Source organism: Lipophrys pholis (genome assembly GCF_963383615.2).
Source record: "Lipophrys pholis genome assembly, chromosome: 1".
NCBI classification, from domain to species: Eukaryota; Metazoa; Chordata; class Actinopteri; order Blenniiformes; family Blenniidae; genus Lipophrys; species Lipophrys pholis.
This window is the reverse complement of record NC_137635.1, coordinates 9,642,865-9,660,979: the sequence shown is the minus strand read 5'-3', so window position 1 is coordinate 9,660,979 and position 18,115 is coordinate 9,642,865. Positions and strand designations below refer to the sequence as shown.

Here is an 18,115-nt window from a genome sequence, read left to right as displayed (position 1 = left end):
AAATCATCACATTAATTTGTCTTGTTTTTGAGCACTTTTAGTGTATTTATGCATATGTTTCGTTGCAATATATTTTGTTTATTTGTAGAATACAAACGAGCCTGGCCAGAATGTTTGATGGGAGAATGAGCTTTTTTATAGAGTAACATCAAATTCTGTTAAACTTCACATAATAAAAAAAACTATTAATTTAAAAAGGAACAAGACAAAACTCGTTATTATTATTATTATTATTATTATTATTATTATTATGATTCTGCTACAAAGTGAAAAATGCAACTTTGATTGATTGATTGATTGATTGATTGATTGGTGGGCTGTTGCTCCTGGAGTTTCGTCCTGAAACTAGAATTTGCGGACGGTCCTTGAAGGCATCACGTCGCTTTCTAGGAAAACCTTTGAGTAAACTTTAAAAAGGAAGAAGAGAAACGCACGTGAGGCCGTGAAAGTTAAAACCTGGAGTTTCCTGGAGGGAGGAACGTTAACAAAATCAGCTTCCAGGAACCAGAAGGAGGAAAAATAATCCACCACAACTTTAGGTATTTTTTTGTTTTTTTCATTTGCAGTTTTCAGATTCACCTGAGACTTTTAAATGGAGTGAAAACAAACTGATCATGTGTGAGGAAGGAGGAGGAGGAAGAGGAGGAGGAGGAGAAATCAGCAGTGGGACAGAGGAGCCTCTCTCTCTCTCTCTCTCTCTCTCTCTCAGTTTCTTGCAGGATGAAGCGACTTCTCTCGGAGTTCTGAGGATCTGAGGATCATGAGACTGGAGTTTTATCACTAAACGACTCAGGTAGGATCAAATGTTTCTCATCTTTCTCTTTCTGTCTCTGGACTGAAGGACTGAAACCAGAATTTAAAAAAAGTTCAAAACCAGCTGGAAGCGTGTTTGAATCAGTGTGAAACCAGATGAAAACAGCACCGTTTAAATGATAATTATCATTATTAATAAGGATGATATACATGTCTATATATATATATATATATATATATATATATATATATATATATACAACCATGCACAGTGACCAAAACAAGGTCACTCTGCATGGTGAAAATGTTAAAAATAGTTTTAAAAAAACATTCAGGAGTTTCCAGCAGACAAACATCATTTAACAAACGTGTTGTTGTTTCAAAAAGAGACAATCTGGTTTGAAAGTGTCTGAAAACTTTCTGGAAATCATAACAAAACCGGCATTAAGTGTTGATCGTAAATAAGCACAAACAAAACTGTTTTTCTGTTTTTTTAATCTCACAACTTTCAGCTGTGAGATAAAAAAAAAATAAACTGTGTGCAACTTTTCAATATTTATCTACAATTTGCAGTTGAGGCTTTTAGTGATTTAATTGGTGTTAAATCTGTCCTCAATGTAGAAAGTATTTTAGATTTAGTTTTCAGGTGGAGAGGCTATAGTTGGCTGATATTTTGCTTTTCATATCTAAATAACCTGCAGGACTTTAAGAAGCACATCTAAAGAATTAATTTGAAGAAATCTGTGAATTTCTGGGATTTGTCTTGTTTTGTCGTGTGATGGGGTTTCTTTATTCTGACTTTAAAGTCCTGGTGTGTAGAAATATTCATCAACAACTTGAAGATAAGAGTTTTTAAGAGTTGCAGAAAAAGCCCCCAAATCTTCTTCAATTGATCTCAGAACCACAGATTTCCAATGCCTCCAGTTGTTTTGTGCCTCTTGAAGAAGTCTTGAGTTTTAAAGCTGCTGAGCTTAACGTCCCCCACACTCATCCTGTGATCGATCAATACAGTGTCAATACAGTGTTGGGAAACATTCCAGTGTTGCAGCTTGTCAATGTTGTGCCGAGTCATCAAAACGTCCTGCAGAAACTCCCGTGTTGACTTGAGTCAGCATTAATCACAGGAGGGTCAACAAAGTCCTCCAAAAACTCAAAACATTGAATTTAAAGAATCAAGACGTTGACTGTTACTGAGGCCAGCAGCTGATTGGAGTGTGTGTGTGTGTGTGTGTGTGTGTGTGTGTGTGTGTGTGTGTGTGTGTGTGTGTGTGTGTGTGTGTGTGTGTGTGTGTGTGTGTGTGTGTGTGTGTGTGTGTGTGTGTGTGTGTGTGTTTCCTCTCAGGTCTGCAGGTCATCATGTCCTTGTGGATGATTCTCCCCGTCAGCCTGCCCGTCTTCACCATCACCGGGATCTGGGTGGTGTGAGTACATCACAGCACACACACACACACACACACACACTTTTAATCAAATAAGTTCAGTTCAAAACATCTGGAACTGAAATATATTCAAATCTGGTCAGTCATTAGTTTGATATATTTTGAATGTGTTTCTTTTATTATATCAATTTAACTGACCGTATCTGTAGAAAACACGACGAGTCATTGGAAGACAGGTTTTCATTTTGCTATCATTTTAATATTTGATTCAGCTAAAAAATATGAGGATCAAACTGATTCAACAAGTTCTGAGTGTTTCAGGACGAAACATTAGAAATATTAGACTCATAAAATGCATTGATGTGATTGGTTGGAAAAAAAAACGTTTTTTTTGTTCTTTGAAAAGTAGAATAGTTTGGAAAATTATTCCATTAATGTCGAGGCGTCTTTCTCTATGTGCGACAACAAAAACCCAACATTCAGTTTAATGAATTAATGAATGATTTCCACCTCACTGAGGATGTTTTGGGTGTTTTTAATGTTTTTAATGTTTTTAATGTTTTTCAAGTTTTTGATATTGTGGATGTTAAGATGCCGCCAGGACAGTTTGGAGGCAGATGTCAGGTTTTATTGCAGTAAAGCCGTTCACACTGATGCTCTAAAAACACTTCCACTGACTCCATTCTGCAGACTTTCGTCACCATTTGAGGTTCTTCAACGGTTGAAGAATCTGTGAAGGTTTGAGCAAAAGCTGAGTTTTTGCTGCTGTTTTACAAGCCGTCATGGCCGTGTGAGCTCCTCTGAGCACGTAAAGTTCAGAAAGCTTTTACTTCTTTGGGGAGCAGTTGAGCCAGACGCTGCGCAGGAGACCAGAGGCCTGGACTACCAACCTGATCAGCATATCCAGGACCTCTCTCTGGTTCCTGGGTTGACTGATCCAGACACTTTGGGTCCTGATCACCGTTACTCCCAAGCAGGTTGTCAACTCGCTGGTTCAAACCCAGATCCTACGTGAGTGCGTTCACGTGAAAGGGGGCGGAGTTTGCAGCGTCTGACCAATCACACAGTGAGAAATCCTAAAGAGCTGCTAACAGATTATTAAAGGATCAGTTATTCTCTGAGAAAATGAAGAATTAAAACACATCCAGCGGCTAAAAGCAACACTGCTGCTGCGTCCAAAGCCAGAACATTCCTGAATTGTTAATGAGTGACTTCATCAGATTATACCATATTAATTCATCTGCGATAGAAACGGACTGTGATCACTCAGTTTCACTTTATTACACACTTTATTCTTTTAGATAAACATTTTCCTTCTAGTTGTTTTGAGGCTGCGTTTCCTCCGTGTGTCTTGTGTTGCAATAATATTTCATCACCGTGAGTAGTTCCATCAATTCTTGTGTCATTAACCTCATTATTCCAGATCAACCCCCGTGGAGATAAACAGACTAGGAATGGGTCAGGAACAGAAACATCCTTCAAAGCCTCAGTGACCAGGATTTATTAAACCCAGGGTTGATCCTTGACGTTATCTCGATAAGAGAAAATCCAGCATTGGAGTACAGGCCTCTGGGCTCGTCCTGGGAATCATCAGATTATTCACCCAAGGAAAAGTTTAACAAAATACTTTCTGAAATGTTCAAAATGTTCAAAACAAGACTGATACCCGGAGCTTTCCATAAGATATCTGAAACCGTTTTGGTTGTCGACGTGACGCGACTTGACGTGTCTGCCTGAGGTGTCGCTCACGCCTTCTGTAAACGACTCTGTGACGCTGAGTCTCACAGACCTGAGGACAGAATCGTCTTCTTCAGGTCAGAGCTTGAACTTCCAACTGGGTGGAATAACACGCAATTTTTTTTACAATTTAACCGAAGCAGGTGAATTATTGATAGTAAAAATGCAGAACGGCTGCAGCTCAAAGCGTCACAACCAGAGAATCAATGATTCTGACCTCAGCTTGTTGGTGTCGGTGGTTTTTAGCTCAAACTCCAACAATCTGCAGCTTTTATCCTTTTATCTGCTTTATCTTTCTGTGTGTGTGTGTGTGTGTGTGTGTGTGTGTGTGTGTGTGTGTGTGTGTGTGTGTGTGTGTGTGTGTGTGTGTGTGTGTGTGTGTGTGTGTGTGTGTGTGTGTGTGTGTGTGTGTGTGTGTGTGTGTTTACTTTAGCTGAAAATCAGAACTTTCAGAGTCTCTGGAAACTTCTTCCAGGCTGCAACGTTTTTAAAAGCACCATTTATGTCTAAATAGAGAAAACAAATCTTTCCCGAACAGCGCTTTGCTCATGAGCACTGTGGCAGCACCACATTGGGTGGCACAGAAATATGCCGCAAACAGAGAAGAAGACGCAGCTGTTGCTCCTCTTATTAAAGCGACGAGCACTGCTGACATTGCGGCGAGGGCTGCGGGGGAGATCAGAGATCAGAAGTACTTTATCCAGTTTCATTTTCTCAGGAAATGAAACTTAATTATACAATGAAATAACTTGTTTGACCAACGATACGTCTATTATTACAATCTGTAGACCTCTTGTTCTTACATTTTCTGACCACTTCCAACGCGTCGCTCTCACACGCAGCTTGAAGAAACATTTGTTTTGATTGATATTTAGACCTTGATTGGTCACTGCCACATGGGTTTGTTGTATTTCTTCTGCTGGATTAGAACCTACAATGAACAAAAAAACTGTGTTAAATTCATTTGCAATTTCTTGTACATTTTCAACTCTTGCCGTTTTAACAATATATGTTGTTAACGTTTGAAAGTTGTTCTGATCAATCGCCTCTTTAATTACATTCCAAGAAGCTTTAATATTAGTTTTGTGTTTTCCCAGCAGTGTACTATAATAAATTTGCTTATGTTCTCTAATAATAGTTGTCAATCTTTTTTTATATTGTTTGTACTCATTTGTCTCTTCAACGTAAACATGTTTCCAATCATAATTACTAAGTGCAGCTTCAGAGGCGTTCTCACTCTCAGTAACTTAGAATTATCTTCTTTCTCTGGTTTCCTCAACTTTTGTTCAAACACAGCGAAAACAGGCAAATGAGCACTTCTATCTGTCGGTGGTAATCCACTTATAACAGTCGTATTAACAACAATATTGCCAATTAAAGTTGCACTATCCTTCGTTATTCTGCTAGGTTTTGATATTTAAGGATCATTGTTGATAAAAATCTGTTTTCATGATTTCAACAAATCAGTATTGAAGTCCCCGCATTCCAAAAGACCCTGACTATTTTGTTTAGAATATAACGCCTTAGAAGATCCTGCTGATCTCATCAATGCATGAAGCAGGAGTTCTGCAGATGCAGCTAATTCATATATTATTTGCTTGTTCAGTTATGATTTCAACAGTCGTGGTCATTTAAATTCTTTTTCACAAACAGGGCAACCCCCCCCCCCCCCCCCCCCCCCCCCCCGTTGACCCTATTTTCATGAAATAAAGCATAGTCTTCTAATTCAATGTCCCTTTTTGTCATTACCTCGACAAGTCTCTGAAATTGCTCCCACACTAAATTTAAACTTAAATTGTCGTGAGTAATCCTTGATTTGATCAAAGTTGTTGTCGAGGCTCCTGCTGTTGAAATTGATGGTAGAAAAATGTTCCTCTGTTCCTGCGATGCCGTCTTCAGAGTAACATCCATCAGGGTCAGCGTCCTGCTGTAACTCATAGGGATTATAATCAGAAGACTGAAATGCCTTAAAGTCTGTAAGAGCTTCTGTTTTTCTAGTTTGTTCTTTTCATGACTCCTTTTCACCAGATCTAGTCGTATTGTTATTTAAATGGTTCCAAGTCTTTCTTTTCTCTTATTGACATTACTTTTGCCTGCTCTGGTGTTCCGGTAAGTTTAATCATTACCTTGCAGTTCCTTGTCCATGTATTTGGACTCCTCTTCTGTTCATCTCTTCATACGGCCTTGCCTGTCTTGCTATTTCCGTATTTTTTCTTGTGAGGTGTTCATGTACATAGACACCTGTTCCCCTGAGTTGTCATCAGGCCGGTTTATCACCAAGTCATCCATTCTTGTATATTGCTCGAGATCTTCCACTCTGTTACCTCAGGTGTGTGTTACCTCAGGTGTGTGTTACCTCAGGTGTGTCACCTCAGGTGTGTGTACACCTCAGGTGTGTGTTACCTCAAGTGTGTGTCACCTCAGGTGTGTTACCTCAGGTGTGTGTTACCTGAGGTGTGTTACCTCAGGTGTGTGTTACCTGAGGTGTGTTACCTCAAGTGTGTTACCTCAAGTGTGTGTCACCTCAGGTGTGTTACCTCAGGTGTGTGTTACCTGAGGTGTGTTACCTCAAGTGTGTTACCTCAAGTGTGTGTCACCTCAGGTGTGTGTACACCTCAGGTGTGTGTGTGACCTCAGGTGTGTGTCACCTCAGGTGTGCGTACACCTCAGGTGTGTGTGTGACCTCAGGTGTGTGTCACCTCAGGTGTGCGTACATCAGCAGAAATGTTTGTCTCATTAATCTGTGATTCTGTGACGCTGCAGGATGAAGACTTCCTGTTGCTCCGTCGCCAAGCTGACGCTGTCAGAGTGAACGATGATGAAACAACTTCCTGTCTGTCTGTTTTACCTCCACAGGTACGCCATGGCGCTCTACAACCAGCACGTCTGCCCTGTGCACAACTGGTACGACACACACACACACACACACACACACAGACACACACACACACACACAGACACACACACACACACACACACACACACACACACACACACACACACACACACACACACACACACACACACGGTCACAGGAGGAACAATGCAAACTGCAGTATCAAATGCATTATTTTATAAAAAAATACCAGAGGAAAGTTTTACACACCTCAACTTTAGTTTCCTTCCTGAATTTAATCTCATTAATGTTTCTACTAAATGTTTGATATGTTCAGGCGTATAAAATGTTCATGTTCAGAGACTACACCCAGTGAGAGGCGTAGACAGAAAACTGTATGAAACATTAATCATGTCACAATATAAACAAGAGAATCATCAACATAACTCAAGTACCAGAATCCATGCAGCCTCATTTCATGAACACTTGTGTGATTCAGGTCGTGATTCGTTTGATGAAATCGCTCCACAGACCAGGAAAAGATAAGACATAAAGACATGTTACTTTATAATAGACGCCTGAAAAAACAGTTTTAAAGATTTAAAAAAATCCTTTTAATGGAAAATGTTTTAAACAGTTTCAACGGCTGTGAATAGTTCTGATGACATACGATAATCCGATAGATTAAATGCGACAGAACATCAGTCGACACTCCAATGTTACGAGGTCAGAATCAGTTTGTATTAAATGTGTGACCGTCTCACATCGCTGCAGTTTGAACAAACAACATGATCTGAATATTCAACAGTGTTACTTAACAGACCTTTACTCTGAAGAGGTTTTCATTTAATTTCAAACTGTTTGCGTCATTGTGTGTGTGTGTGTGTGTGTGTGTGTGTGTGTGTGTGTGTGTGTGTGTGTGTGTGTGTGTGTGTGTGTGTGTGTGTGTGTGTGTGTGTGTGTGTGTGTGTGTGTGTGTGTGTGTGTGTGTGTGTGTGTGTGTGTGAACCATTAATTCCCATTATGAAGCAGCGAGGTGTAAAACTGAGACCTATTCTAAAATAAGACCGTTTTGGAATATTGTAAATACAAGTGTTAACAACATATTGGCCTACGACACACCAAACAGCTGTGTTGTCATGTATCTCGGTAAACTTGATGAAGCCGTGCAGAAGGAAGACCGATATCTGGTGAAGGTTTTGCTTATTGCCAGTAAAAAGGCTATCGAGGCGCCGAGCGTGGAACGATGGTTCGAGATCATCAGGGATATCTATTCAATGGAACAGATGACCCATCACTTAAGACTAAAGGGACACATATTTGAGAGGAACTGGAAGAAATGGAACGCCTACAAAGAACGTGACACCAACAACTAAATGGACTAATCAACTGGACTGAGAGAGAAACATACAGACTGGAGATGCCCCACTGTATTTTGGTTCATTATTGTTTGTGATTGTTTAAAAATGAAAATAAAAAGAAAGTTTAAAAAAAAGAACCTGAGAGGAAGATGATGAGTCGGACTTTGATCCACACTGAGATGAGGTTCAGTGAGGTTCATGAGGTTGACTGAGGGTGAACGAGATGTTCAGTTGTTTGATTGTTTCCAGGCTTTATAACGAGTCCTGTGAAGAGCAGCTGCCGTTCCAGCGGGACCCGGTGCCGTGCTGCACTCTGGACAACATACCGCTCATCAGGTCAGTCAGTCAGTCAGTCAGATGTTACGTTGGAGCTTCCTGGATCAGGCCGACGGTCGCCTGCGAGACAGACGATAGAAGTTTCACCTCCTCGTCTTCTGTCGCTTCACTTTCCAGTAAATGTGGAAGTTTCCCTCCAGAAAGCTGCTTCTTCAGCCTCATATGCAGCACCGGCTCCTTCATCGGTGAGTGTGTGTGTGTGTGTGTGTGTGTGTGTGTGTGTGTGTGTGTGTGTGTGTGTGTGTGTGTGTGTGTGTGTGTGTGTGTGTGTGTGTGTGTGTGTGTGTGTGTGTGTGTGTGTGTGTGTGTGTGTGTGTGTGTGTGTGTGTGTGTGTGTTTACTCAACGTACTGCCACATTGAAAGCCTCTGACTTGTTTTTGCAGCTGTCGCTGCTCCAGCCAGGTTTAGATTTTTCCCGCTGCCACGTCTGGTTCAGGCCTCAGTCTGTGGGAAATGAATGCCGCCTTTATACGTTGCTTGACCCTGCAGACTGTTCATATGCTTTGTCAATACAGAACAATGTTTGTTTGGGATTATGATAATCTAGTCTGTGATGGGAGGAGGAAGATGTTATTAGGACAGTTTTACTGTATGTAGTTGTGGAGGGGGAAGGGTCATGTCCTCCACATGCTCAGATTATCAGGACGTCTGAAAACCTCGCAAACATGCGTGAAAATACAACAAACACGACAATCTGACTGTTAATCTGATGAACGCTGTCGAGAACCTGGTGTCTGTAATGGAGGGAATAATCAGAGTCAAAATACTGACCATTCCACAAGAAATGCAGAGATGCAATAAACGGATGGGAATTTTCACAATCCCAGTGAGTGATTATAGAGCATCTTGATCCTCTAACATCCAGATTATAGACCATCGTCCCCCTCTTACGTCCAGATTATAGAGCATCGTCCCCCTCTAACGTCCAGATTATAGAGCATCGTCCTCCTTTAACATCCATATTACAGAGCATCGTCCTCCTCTAACGTCCAGATTCTAGAGCACCGTCCTCCTCTAACATCCAGATTATAGAGCATCGGCCCCCTCTAACATCCAGATTATAGAGCATCTTTTGCTCTGGTGCTGTTTCAACATGAACCAGATGATTTTCTTGAGGTCAGCTGGTTTTACGGGCTGGAGGTTCTTGGAAATGTCTCGTTTACTTTCAGCTCCTGGTCTCCTGCTATAGAGCGTCTGAACGAGATGCTGCTTCTCTACTCGTCCTAATAAAGTTGACATCCGTCCCTTAACGGGCTCGACTGTAGACGGAGTCGCTGTTGGTCTCGGTCGTAGCAGCAGAAGTTAGAACTCTTCGGCTTGTCAACGATCCCTGAGCCGGTTTGAGTCTCGTTACAGGATCTGGAAAGTTCCAAAGCATCAAAACGCTGTATCCCCCCACACACACACACACACCCCCCCCACCCCGCCCCATCCATCTACCCCTACCCCTACCCCCCCCCCCCCCCCAGTCCTGCTCTTATAAACAATACTTGGTTTATATTTGCAAGGCAGTTTGTTTAACTGGGAGGCGTGGTGTGCGCGGAGCGTAGAAGAATGGGGATTGTTGGAGTCGTGCGGATCAGAGAAGTCGATCCCTCGCTGTGCGGTCGATCATGTAACAGCTCAGACACCAAAACAATGGAGGCTAACACCGCGGAGCACGCTCCATCATCAAAAACTGACCACTGCGCTCGCCGCGGAGCTGCGACGGGAACATCCAAACACTTGCTGCAGACTGCGTGGAGTTGCTGCGTGATCAGCTCCAGATGTCAAACAGCTGCGACGCTTTGATGGAGCCGTTCGGTAAACAGACTCCAGGAATCTGGTGCGTCGTGTCGGAGGAGCGAGCGAGCGAGCCGGTTCCCCGTCAGGCTGCTGGAGCAGCAGGTACACCTGGACGGGTCACCTGTTCATCACAGTGAAAACTCACACACAACTGGTTTCCTGTCACCAATTTGCTGAGTGAGGAAACCACACATGCACAGGGAGAACATGCAGATTCCACACAGAAAGGACCACAAGCCGCAAACTCGGACGTTCTCACTACAAGAAGAGTCTGCAAAACACTTCACCATCGTGCCGCTCTGCCTCGGACCAACAGTCTGAAAAGCATCGCTGAAAGTTTGTACTGGAGTCCGGCGACTCTTTTATTGTGTCGATGTATAAAGCCAATCAGAACTCAAACCCTATTTAGTGTCATCGGGGGTTTAGCCAATTCCAACCAAGATAGGCCCTCCCTTTGACTCCTCCCACAATCAGGCAGCTCTGCTCTGGCACATGGCACCACAAGAGGAAGTACTTCCTCCTCTTCCCAAGATGGGCACGTGTGGGCGGAGCCAGTCCAGCTCACAGAGACGCAGCAGATTCTGAATGCAGATCCAATATTCAAATGGAGGAAAATCAAGGAGAAGCAATGAACTTTGAATGCAAAGTTTCTGGACCAACGAGACCAAGAGGAAGTGTTGAAAAGCTGCATAATGTGACCCCTTTAATAAATGTAATAAATTATCAAACAAAAATAATAAAAGAAAACAACTTAATTTTAATCAGAATTCTCAGAAAATATCAAAATATCAATGAAAATGACATAATGCGAGAATGTGAAGTCTTTTCCTTTTTGTCTTTGTTGGCTCCAAGTGTGCAGATCGAAATTCTTGATTATTAATTAAAACTGGAAAAGCAAATTGGATTATGTGATCAGACGTTGAAATGGCAGACTTGAAGAAATACCTAGTGAAGTACAAGTACCCAGGAAAAGTACTTAATTGCTGAGTGTAATCTCGTACTTCCCTGTTTGACGCCGCAGCAGTGTGATGACCTCCCCTCAGACGTGATCAATGTTTCTAACCGGCTCCACCTGCCGGGGTCACGAGGTCAAATCCTGCCGGGGTCACGAGGTCAAATGTGTGAAGACGTACAGTCGCAGTAATCCGAGCTTTGGTTTGACTTCCTCCTCCGCTCTGCTCTGCTCCGCTCTGCTCCTGCAGTGATGCTGATCGGCCTGCTGCGTTATGCCCACGTCATCGAGAAGCACCAGAACTGCATCCTGAACACGGCCGGCCTCTCCACCTGCTGGATCTGTGCCGCCGGCCTCATCATGGTGGGAAACTTCCAGGTGAAACTTTCTTTATTAAGTCAAACCCGCAGACGAGCAGCAGGTCGTTTTACTGCACGGTGACACCTGGAGCTGCTGGTCAACTCAATCATCAAACGTCTGCTCAAGCAAACGCTCTGTAATCTGCGGCGAAGAAACAGAAAGAGACATAAAAACTAATACGACGGGACAGAAAACGGTCAAAAATACAAGGAAAAGTGACACAAACCTCCTGGACGGAAATGAAAATGACCATAAAATAAAAGAAATGAAGTGACAGCAAACTAGATAAAATATTTACTCTTAATTCGTGAAAATAAAGGACCAAAAGTGATGAAAAGAAAGAACAGAAACATTTCAATTATAATTATTAAATACCAAAGAGGTGCCCGAAGAGCAAAAATTGATTTTGATGGATACATTTATTCAAATTTAATTTGATCAGATTAAAAAAAATCTAATTTTATCCCCCTTTAACTTCTTTCTTTGTTTTTTGTTTTTGGATTCAGTCCGAGCGGCACAAACTTCAAATGTGAAACACTGTTTAAATCACTCATTACCTGTTAATTCACACAAAACGTGTCAAATGTTTTCTGTAATGTGCTGACTGACATTTGAAAAGTGTAAATAAACTCTACCTCGTGTTATTTAGAGGAACCAGATGCCGTTAAAAAGGTAAAATCACTTAATTTCATGATTTGTGAACTAAACAAACTGCTGAGTGCCACTTTAATAGTTTGTTTTGTTCTTTTACCCAAAAACATCCTCAATATGAGCAACATGAGCTGCTGGCAGTGTCTCTGGAAATAAGTATATATATGTATATATAAATATCTATCTATATATAATATTTGTTTCAGGATTGTATCATATTATTATGTCAAAGCATTAATCCTCCACAATAAAGGGATTCAGAGAATTTTTTACCGAAACAAAAAGACTCGATGAATTAGTTTGTAAAGTTTTGTTGTGTGTTTGGTGGAATATAGTCACAGTTTGAAGAAATTCTATTGGAGCATCTGTGATTGTTGTAGAATTGTTGTTTGTTTTACTTATTTCGTAGAAAGTGTGTGTAAATGTGACGCTGTGAGTCCGCTCCTTCGTTATATAATGTCCGCACGACGACTCGGACTCATTGTGAAGAATTCTGGTTCCTTCAAACTGACGTGACCTTTGATCTCTGCAGCGTCGCTCTCAGCTGAAGCCTTGGAGAACCCAACGCAGCAGGTTTATTATTCCCCTCGTTCACACTGATGCACTTCTACTGGCTTCTCCTTCCTGTTTCCAAAAGTACTCTCACTACAAGTACAGCCACTGCAGTAAAAGTGAAAGAGTAGATTCAGCTTGGAAAACCTGAAATTTCAAGGACTTTGCTTGTCTGTCGCTGATAAAGGTCACTCCTCGTATGGACTCCAGACCGTAAACACACACAGATCTACCTCAAAGTAACACACAACACCGTCAGCAGAAGCAAGGTGACGCCCACATTTCAAAACAAGGAGCAAAAGGCACAAATTTACGACAAAGAAGCAATTGAAATACAATAAAACAGAAACAAATGCAACCCAGAGCCACTCAAAGAGAAGGCAAAAGGTAAAGGAGACATGAAATGACCAAGCAGCAACAGAAAGGACTAAAAGTGACACAAAGCACACCAATAACGAACAAAAACGGAAAAGAAATAAAAGTCACGCGAATCAGGAGCAAAATGCGAACCAAAAGTAAAACTCAACGATGGGACGAGATGAAACGAGACAGAAAGCGACACACTGGACTTTTATTTCTAGTTTGAATCAAAGCTTTGTCTCCGGTTTGCAGGTTCAGACTTCAGCTTCCTCCATAACTTGGAGTGGCTTAAAAGAGCGACGCAGCAGTTCTCGTGACGCAGGTTTGATTCCCTTTTAAAAAGCACCACGTATGTGAGAACACAGGCATTTGTGGCATGAGCAGCACAGCTCTACTTCCTTCGACACGAGGAGGGATGTTTGGTCCCATTTAACTGGATGTACTTGATCGGCACTTTTTCTAAATTTGGTTGTAATCCGGTGAACTATTTCTTTGTGAATATGAATTCCGGTGTGTGAAGTTCTCCAGCTGACGGTGTGCAGACGTGTGTGCAGGTTGTGTTTCAGAGAGGCCGACGACATTACTCCCGCTCTTTACATCTGGGCCCCTCCGAACACACACACACACACACACACACACACACACACACACACACCCTCCTCCGGCCTCTGATTGGCTGCCCGCCGTCCTCCCAGCCGTCGTCTTACATAATGAGCTTCAGTTTAAATTCTGCCGGTGATTTGCGGTGAATCAGTGAACAAACAGCCACACAATGTTTACATCTAAGTAATGTTTACGTAAAGTAATGAAGTCTTTCTGTGTAATCTCACCAGTAGATCTCAGTTCTGAACAAAGTCACTGTGAATCCAGTGTTTTCCATTGGTGAGTCGTTGCAGGACATTTTCACGCTGCAGTAAAGCTTCAGTGGATCTCAGCTGAACCTACAGGAGTGGAACAAAAACACTTTATTTCCTTCCTTGGAGGCCAGACCTTTAAACTTGGAATCCTTCAACTGACGCTGAACCTTAAAGTTTTGAGTTCAACTCGTTTATCGTGAGGTAAAAGCAAAAGGTCCAATACCAAAGTACAGTCTGATGGACTTCCCGGCTCTTTGTTCCCTTCGTTCCTCCATGATGAGGCGGTCGGTGGTGCTCCAGGAAATTATGACTGATTGTGTGAAATGTTTGTCCACTTTAATTCTTCATTAATTCATTTATGGGCCGAGAGCTGCTGTGAGCACTGTGTGTGTGTTTGTTCAATCTTCTTTTCTCTCCTGGAGATCCTGGAGATCCAGTTTGTATTCTGGAAGCATGAAAGCGGCAGGAGACGTGAACACAGTCTTCATATCGTGTCATTTCTGTTCCTCCTCTGTAATTAAAGAGCCGCGTGTTTCCTCTGCAACACGCCTCTGGAGGTGTGATGGTCGTTCCAGCTGCACGTCGTTTACAGGAATAATAGTAACCGGTAATCTGTGGTCTCCAGTTCGAGCTGACACACTCGCTCCCGGCTCCAGATGATCATTTAAATCAGCCTTGTTAGATTCTTGTGTCTCCGCTCTGTGTTTGTCCTCCGGCCGCGGAGCAGATCGTCCTCTCGCCCTCCCTCAGCCTTTTGTTGGTGATGCTTCAGCAGCGATTACCCAGAATGCCGAGTCACCCTGACCTCCGCGGTGGTTTGCCTGCTTTGTTACGTCCTGATGCTTTGTAGAGAGAAACACGAGGAGAAACAGTCTTTGACAGGACGCAGTCTGAAGCTCGAGGACAACACGTGGGAGAAAATCAAAGAAACATGAGCACAAGTTTACAGCCGATTCAAACCTTCAACGTTCAGAAGTTTGTTTTCAACCTCTTAAGTATGATCGTCAACGTCCATGTCAGCTTCTCAAGTAACGAGTCAAACAATAAATGAACAAAGAAACCAGACAGTGAATGGGTGAATGACTGGACAGTCAGACAAAATAAGAAATGTAAAGCTCAATAATACAAAATGATGGTTGGAAAGATTGAACCAAAATATGAACCAGGTTTATGGAAGGTTGTCATGACGACGCTATGTTAGTTAGCTCCTCGCAGGAAGGTCAAAGGTCAAATCTAGTGGGAGGATGAGAGGATGAGAGACTGAGCGTGATGGACAGGGACTCCAGAAGCAGCTTGTCAGATACAAGATTTTTTCTGGTGGGGTTAAGGTTGAGTTTCTCTCCTGCAGCAGCGACTCTGAACGCTTCATAACTGAAAGTGGAAGGTTTGCTTTGTGTTCGTGTGTTTGTCAGGTGGATTTCGCCAAGGTGCTTCACTACGTGGGGGCGGGCGTGGTCTTCCCGTCCAGCATGCTGTTCGTGTGCCTCCAGTCGGCTCTGACCTACCGGCTGGCCAAGACGCAGGACGAGTACCGGGTGGCTCACCTCCGGGCGGCCATGGCTCTGCTGGCGCTGGTCGCCCTCGTGCTCAGTATCCTTCAAACTGTCCTGTGAGGCGACTGCCCCTGGTGGTCACGGCTGGTATCGCAGGAGCAAAGGTTATAGTGGTGACAGAGATTAACAGGACACATGGAACGACGGGGGGGTCTGGTACCCCTTTATTTAAAATATATACACACAAACTATTATATAGAAATGTGTTATATGCATAGTGATTCTGGTGGTAGTAGATTAAGGTTTGAGTGTGCTGCAGCAGGAAGAGCAACAAGAGTAAAACACTTCCTAATTATATTGACGAAGTTCCAATGACCCCCTGTGGGAAGTTAAAAACACTTTAAACACAAAACATGACAAACCATAAAACAGAAGATGAAGACAAACGTCTGATATGTACAGTCCATTAAACCGTCACTTCAAACAGACAGACAGTCGGTATCTGTTCCTGGAGTTGTACTCCTGCTCAACCTGCTGCTGTTGGTATTAAACTCTTCTTGCTCCTGCAGGTGAGTCGGTTTGTTTTCCTCACCGTGTGATGAGGTTTCAATGATGTGAATGCACCGAGTGGTGCATCGCCCCCTGCTGGACAAACCTCCAGTGTCGTGATCATGACACTCACAGTATGTAGTAGTTATCACTCTGATCACACTGAGAAGATCCCTGCTCTGGGTGGAGTTTCAATGTTTTCCCTGCGCAGGTATGGATCCAGTTTCCTCCCACAGTCAGAAAACGTGTGTTTGATGGTGGTTGATTGATTCTGAACTGATGTGGAAGCTGGGAGCATGAAGTCACGTCTTAATGACTCCAGGAACTTTACACCCCCCCCCCCCCCCCCCCCCCCATCCCCCCTTATGAAAACCAGCCACAGAGGAGAGCAGTTTCTCATTTAAACCCTTGAAAGTTCATTTAAGTTTTTGGGAAAAGTTTTTCATCCCAAAAAAATTGCAGGAAACGCTTCTTCCTGTTTTTGTCAAATATCTAAAGAAATTAATCAATTAGCCTCTTTAAACCCCCGAATTCCCAGAATGCACCCTGGGAAGGTCACGTAAAAGCACTGATCAAAACAATTAAAAGTTGAGAAAGAGGAACACGTTTTTGTTGTAGTTCCAACTGTAATAAAAAGAAGGTTACGTAATGAAAGCCCTCCACAGGTAACACAAAGCCCCACAGGGGGACGAGACGTGTTGCAGGCGACTGCGCAGGTTTTGTGTCGACCGACGTCCCGCCGAGCGGCCATTGTTCTCCTTAACCTCTGATCCTCAGGCGGAGTCTTCTTCTGCCAGGAGAGCTTCGCCCTGCAGCACGCCTCCGCCGTCTTCGAGTGGATCTACTGCATGCTCATCATGCTCTTCTACGGAACCTTCGCCTTCGAGTTCGGACGCATGTCGGGCGACACGCTCATGGTCCTGGCCAGAGGCGGGGGGGCGCACAACTTCTCTGAGCACAAGTCGGAGGTGGGCAGTGGCGGCGGGGGGCATCACCAGCCGGAGAGCTTATCCATCCTGTAGCAGGAGGGAGTGAGAAGAGTAAAGAACCTGGACCGGTGTGATGCTGCCTCCGCCGTGCCCCCCTGTGCTACTCTGTGGCAATCAGGCTGCCTGTGATGCTGCCTCCGCCGTGCTCTCCTCTCCTGCTCTTCACTGCGAAGCATCCCACAGCCGTTCTAGACAGCGACGAGACACACGTGCACACGCTCACAGTTTGTTTTCCTTCACTCTAACGTCACAATCGCTCCGCGCCGACGCTGCTGTTTATCCGGCCGAGCCTCCTGAAAGCGCTTCAGAAGTCGCTCCTCGCTGAGCCCAGCGCGGCGGCGGCGGTTTGGACACCGAGCCCCGTATTGTTTTCGCTCAGGAAGTTTTGTTACATCACCAGCTTTCACCTCCAGTGAGGAAGGTGAAGTTTCCAAAGACCCTCGACAATGAGAGGACGTTACAGTGTGCCAAGAATAATGTGCTTCATTTACAGACTTTAACCTTCTTTTATGGACCAAATGATGCTGTCAAAGATTTTTATATCTATCATATATTTGAAGTGCATATTATGGCAATATCACCACAGAAGCTGCCTCTTAATATCTCAAATAAGATTGTTCTTTGTATATTTTGTTGTAATCAGTTAAAAAATTGTTGGAACTATCAGTGGAAATGACCTTCTGCTTCAAAAGGACCAAAATATAAAGAAGGGGATTATCATGCCGCATCTGACCATTTATCCAAGGATTTTCTACGTTCAAGTTAACAGTATTTGCAGAAAACAAAGAAATAAAGCAGATATGAGCAAGAAAAGTATTTTCCAGTTTCAGATGTTAAATATTCAGATTTTCTGGTTTCTTATTGCTGCTGTTTCAGATCACATGGCTCGTTTGTTTTTTTGTGTGCATCTTTTCAGGTGAAGTACAGTACGAAGTGTTTATGCTCAAAAACAACTTTGACAGAATAATCAGCTTCTGCAATACCACTTGTTACCACAAGATGTTGCAGGGAGTCGGTTTTCTACTAATCCGGCATTCAGTCAAAGAATTAGACTGTGACACCGGTAAAAACAGGCGAGATTTTCTGCTGCCACCCACGTCTTAATCCGTCTCGGATTGTCTTCTTAAAATGTGTTTCAATGAAATATCTAATACTTTTATCATT

At 43.1% G+C, this 18,115-nt stretch overlaps 1 protein-coding gene across 2 annotated transcripts; it reads left to right on the top strand.

Annotated features, from left to right (window-relative positions):
• Window positions 1-378: 378 nt before the first annotated feature.
• On the top strand, window positions 379-17,792 carry LOC308123545 (transmembrane protein 150A-like). Of its 2 annotated transcripts, none has more exons than XM_080486080.1 (8): window positions 379-793; window positions 2,104-2,174; window positions 6,726-6,773; window positions 8,316-8,402; window positions 8,520-8,587; window positions 11,391-11,518; window positions 15,333-15,510; window positions 16,740-17,760. In XM_080486080.1, the coding sequence occupies exons 2-8, from the start codon at window positions 2,110-2,112 to the stop codon at window positions 16,982-16,984; spliced, it is 819 nt and encodes a 272-aa protein (XP_080342206.1). In that variant the 5' UTR covers window positions 379-793; window positions 2,104-2,109; the 3' UTR covers window positions 16,985-17,760. The 2 variants fall into 2 exon arrangements, with proteins under 2 accessions (XP_080342206.1, XP_080342205.1); XM_080486079.1 differs by having other exon boundaries at window positions 401-793; window positions 2,096-2,174; window positions 16,740-17,792.
• The last annotated feature ends 323 nt before the right edge of the window (window positions 17,793-18,115 follow it).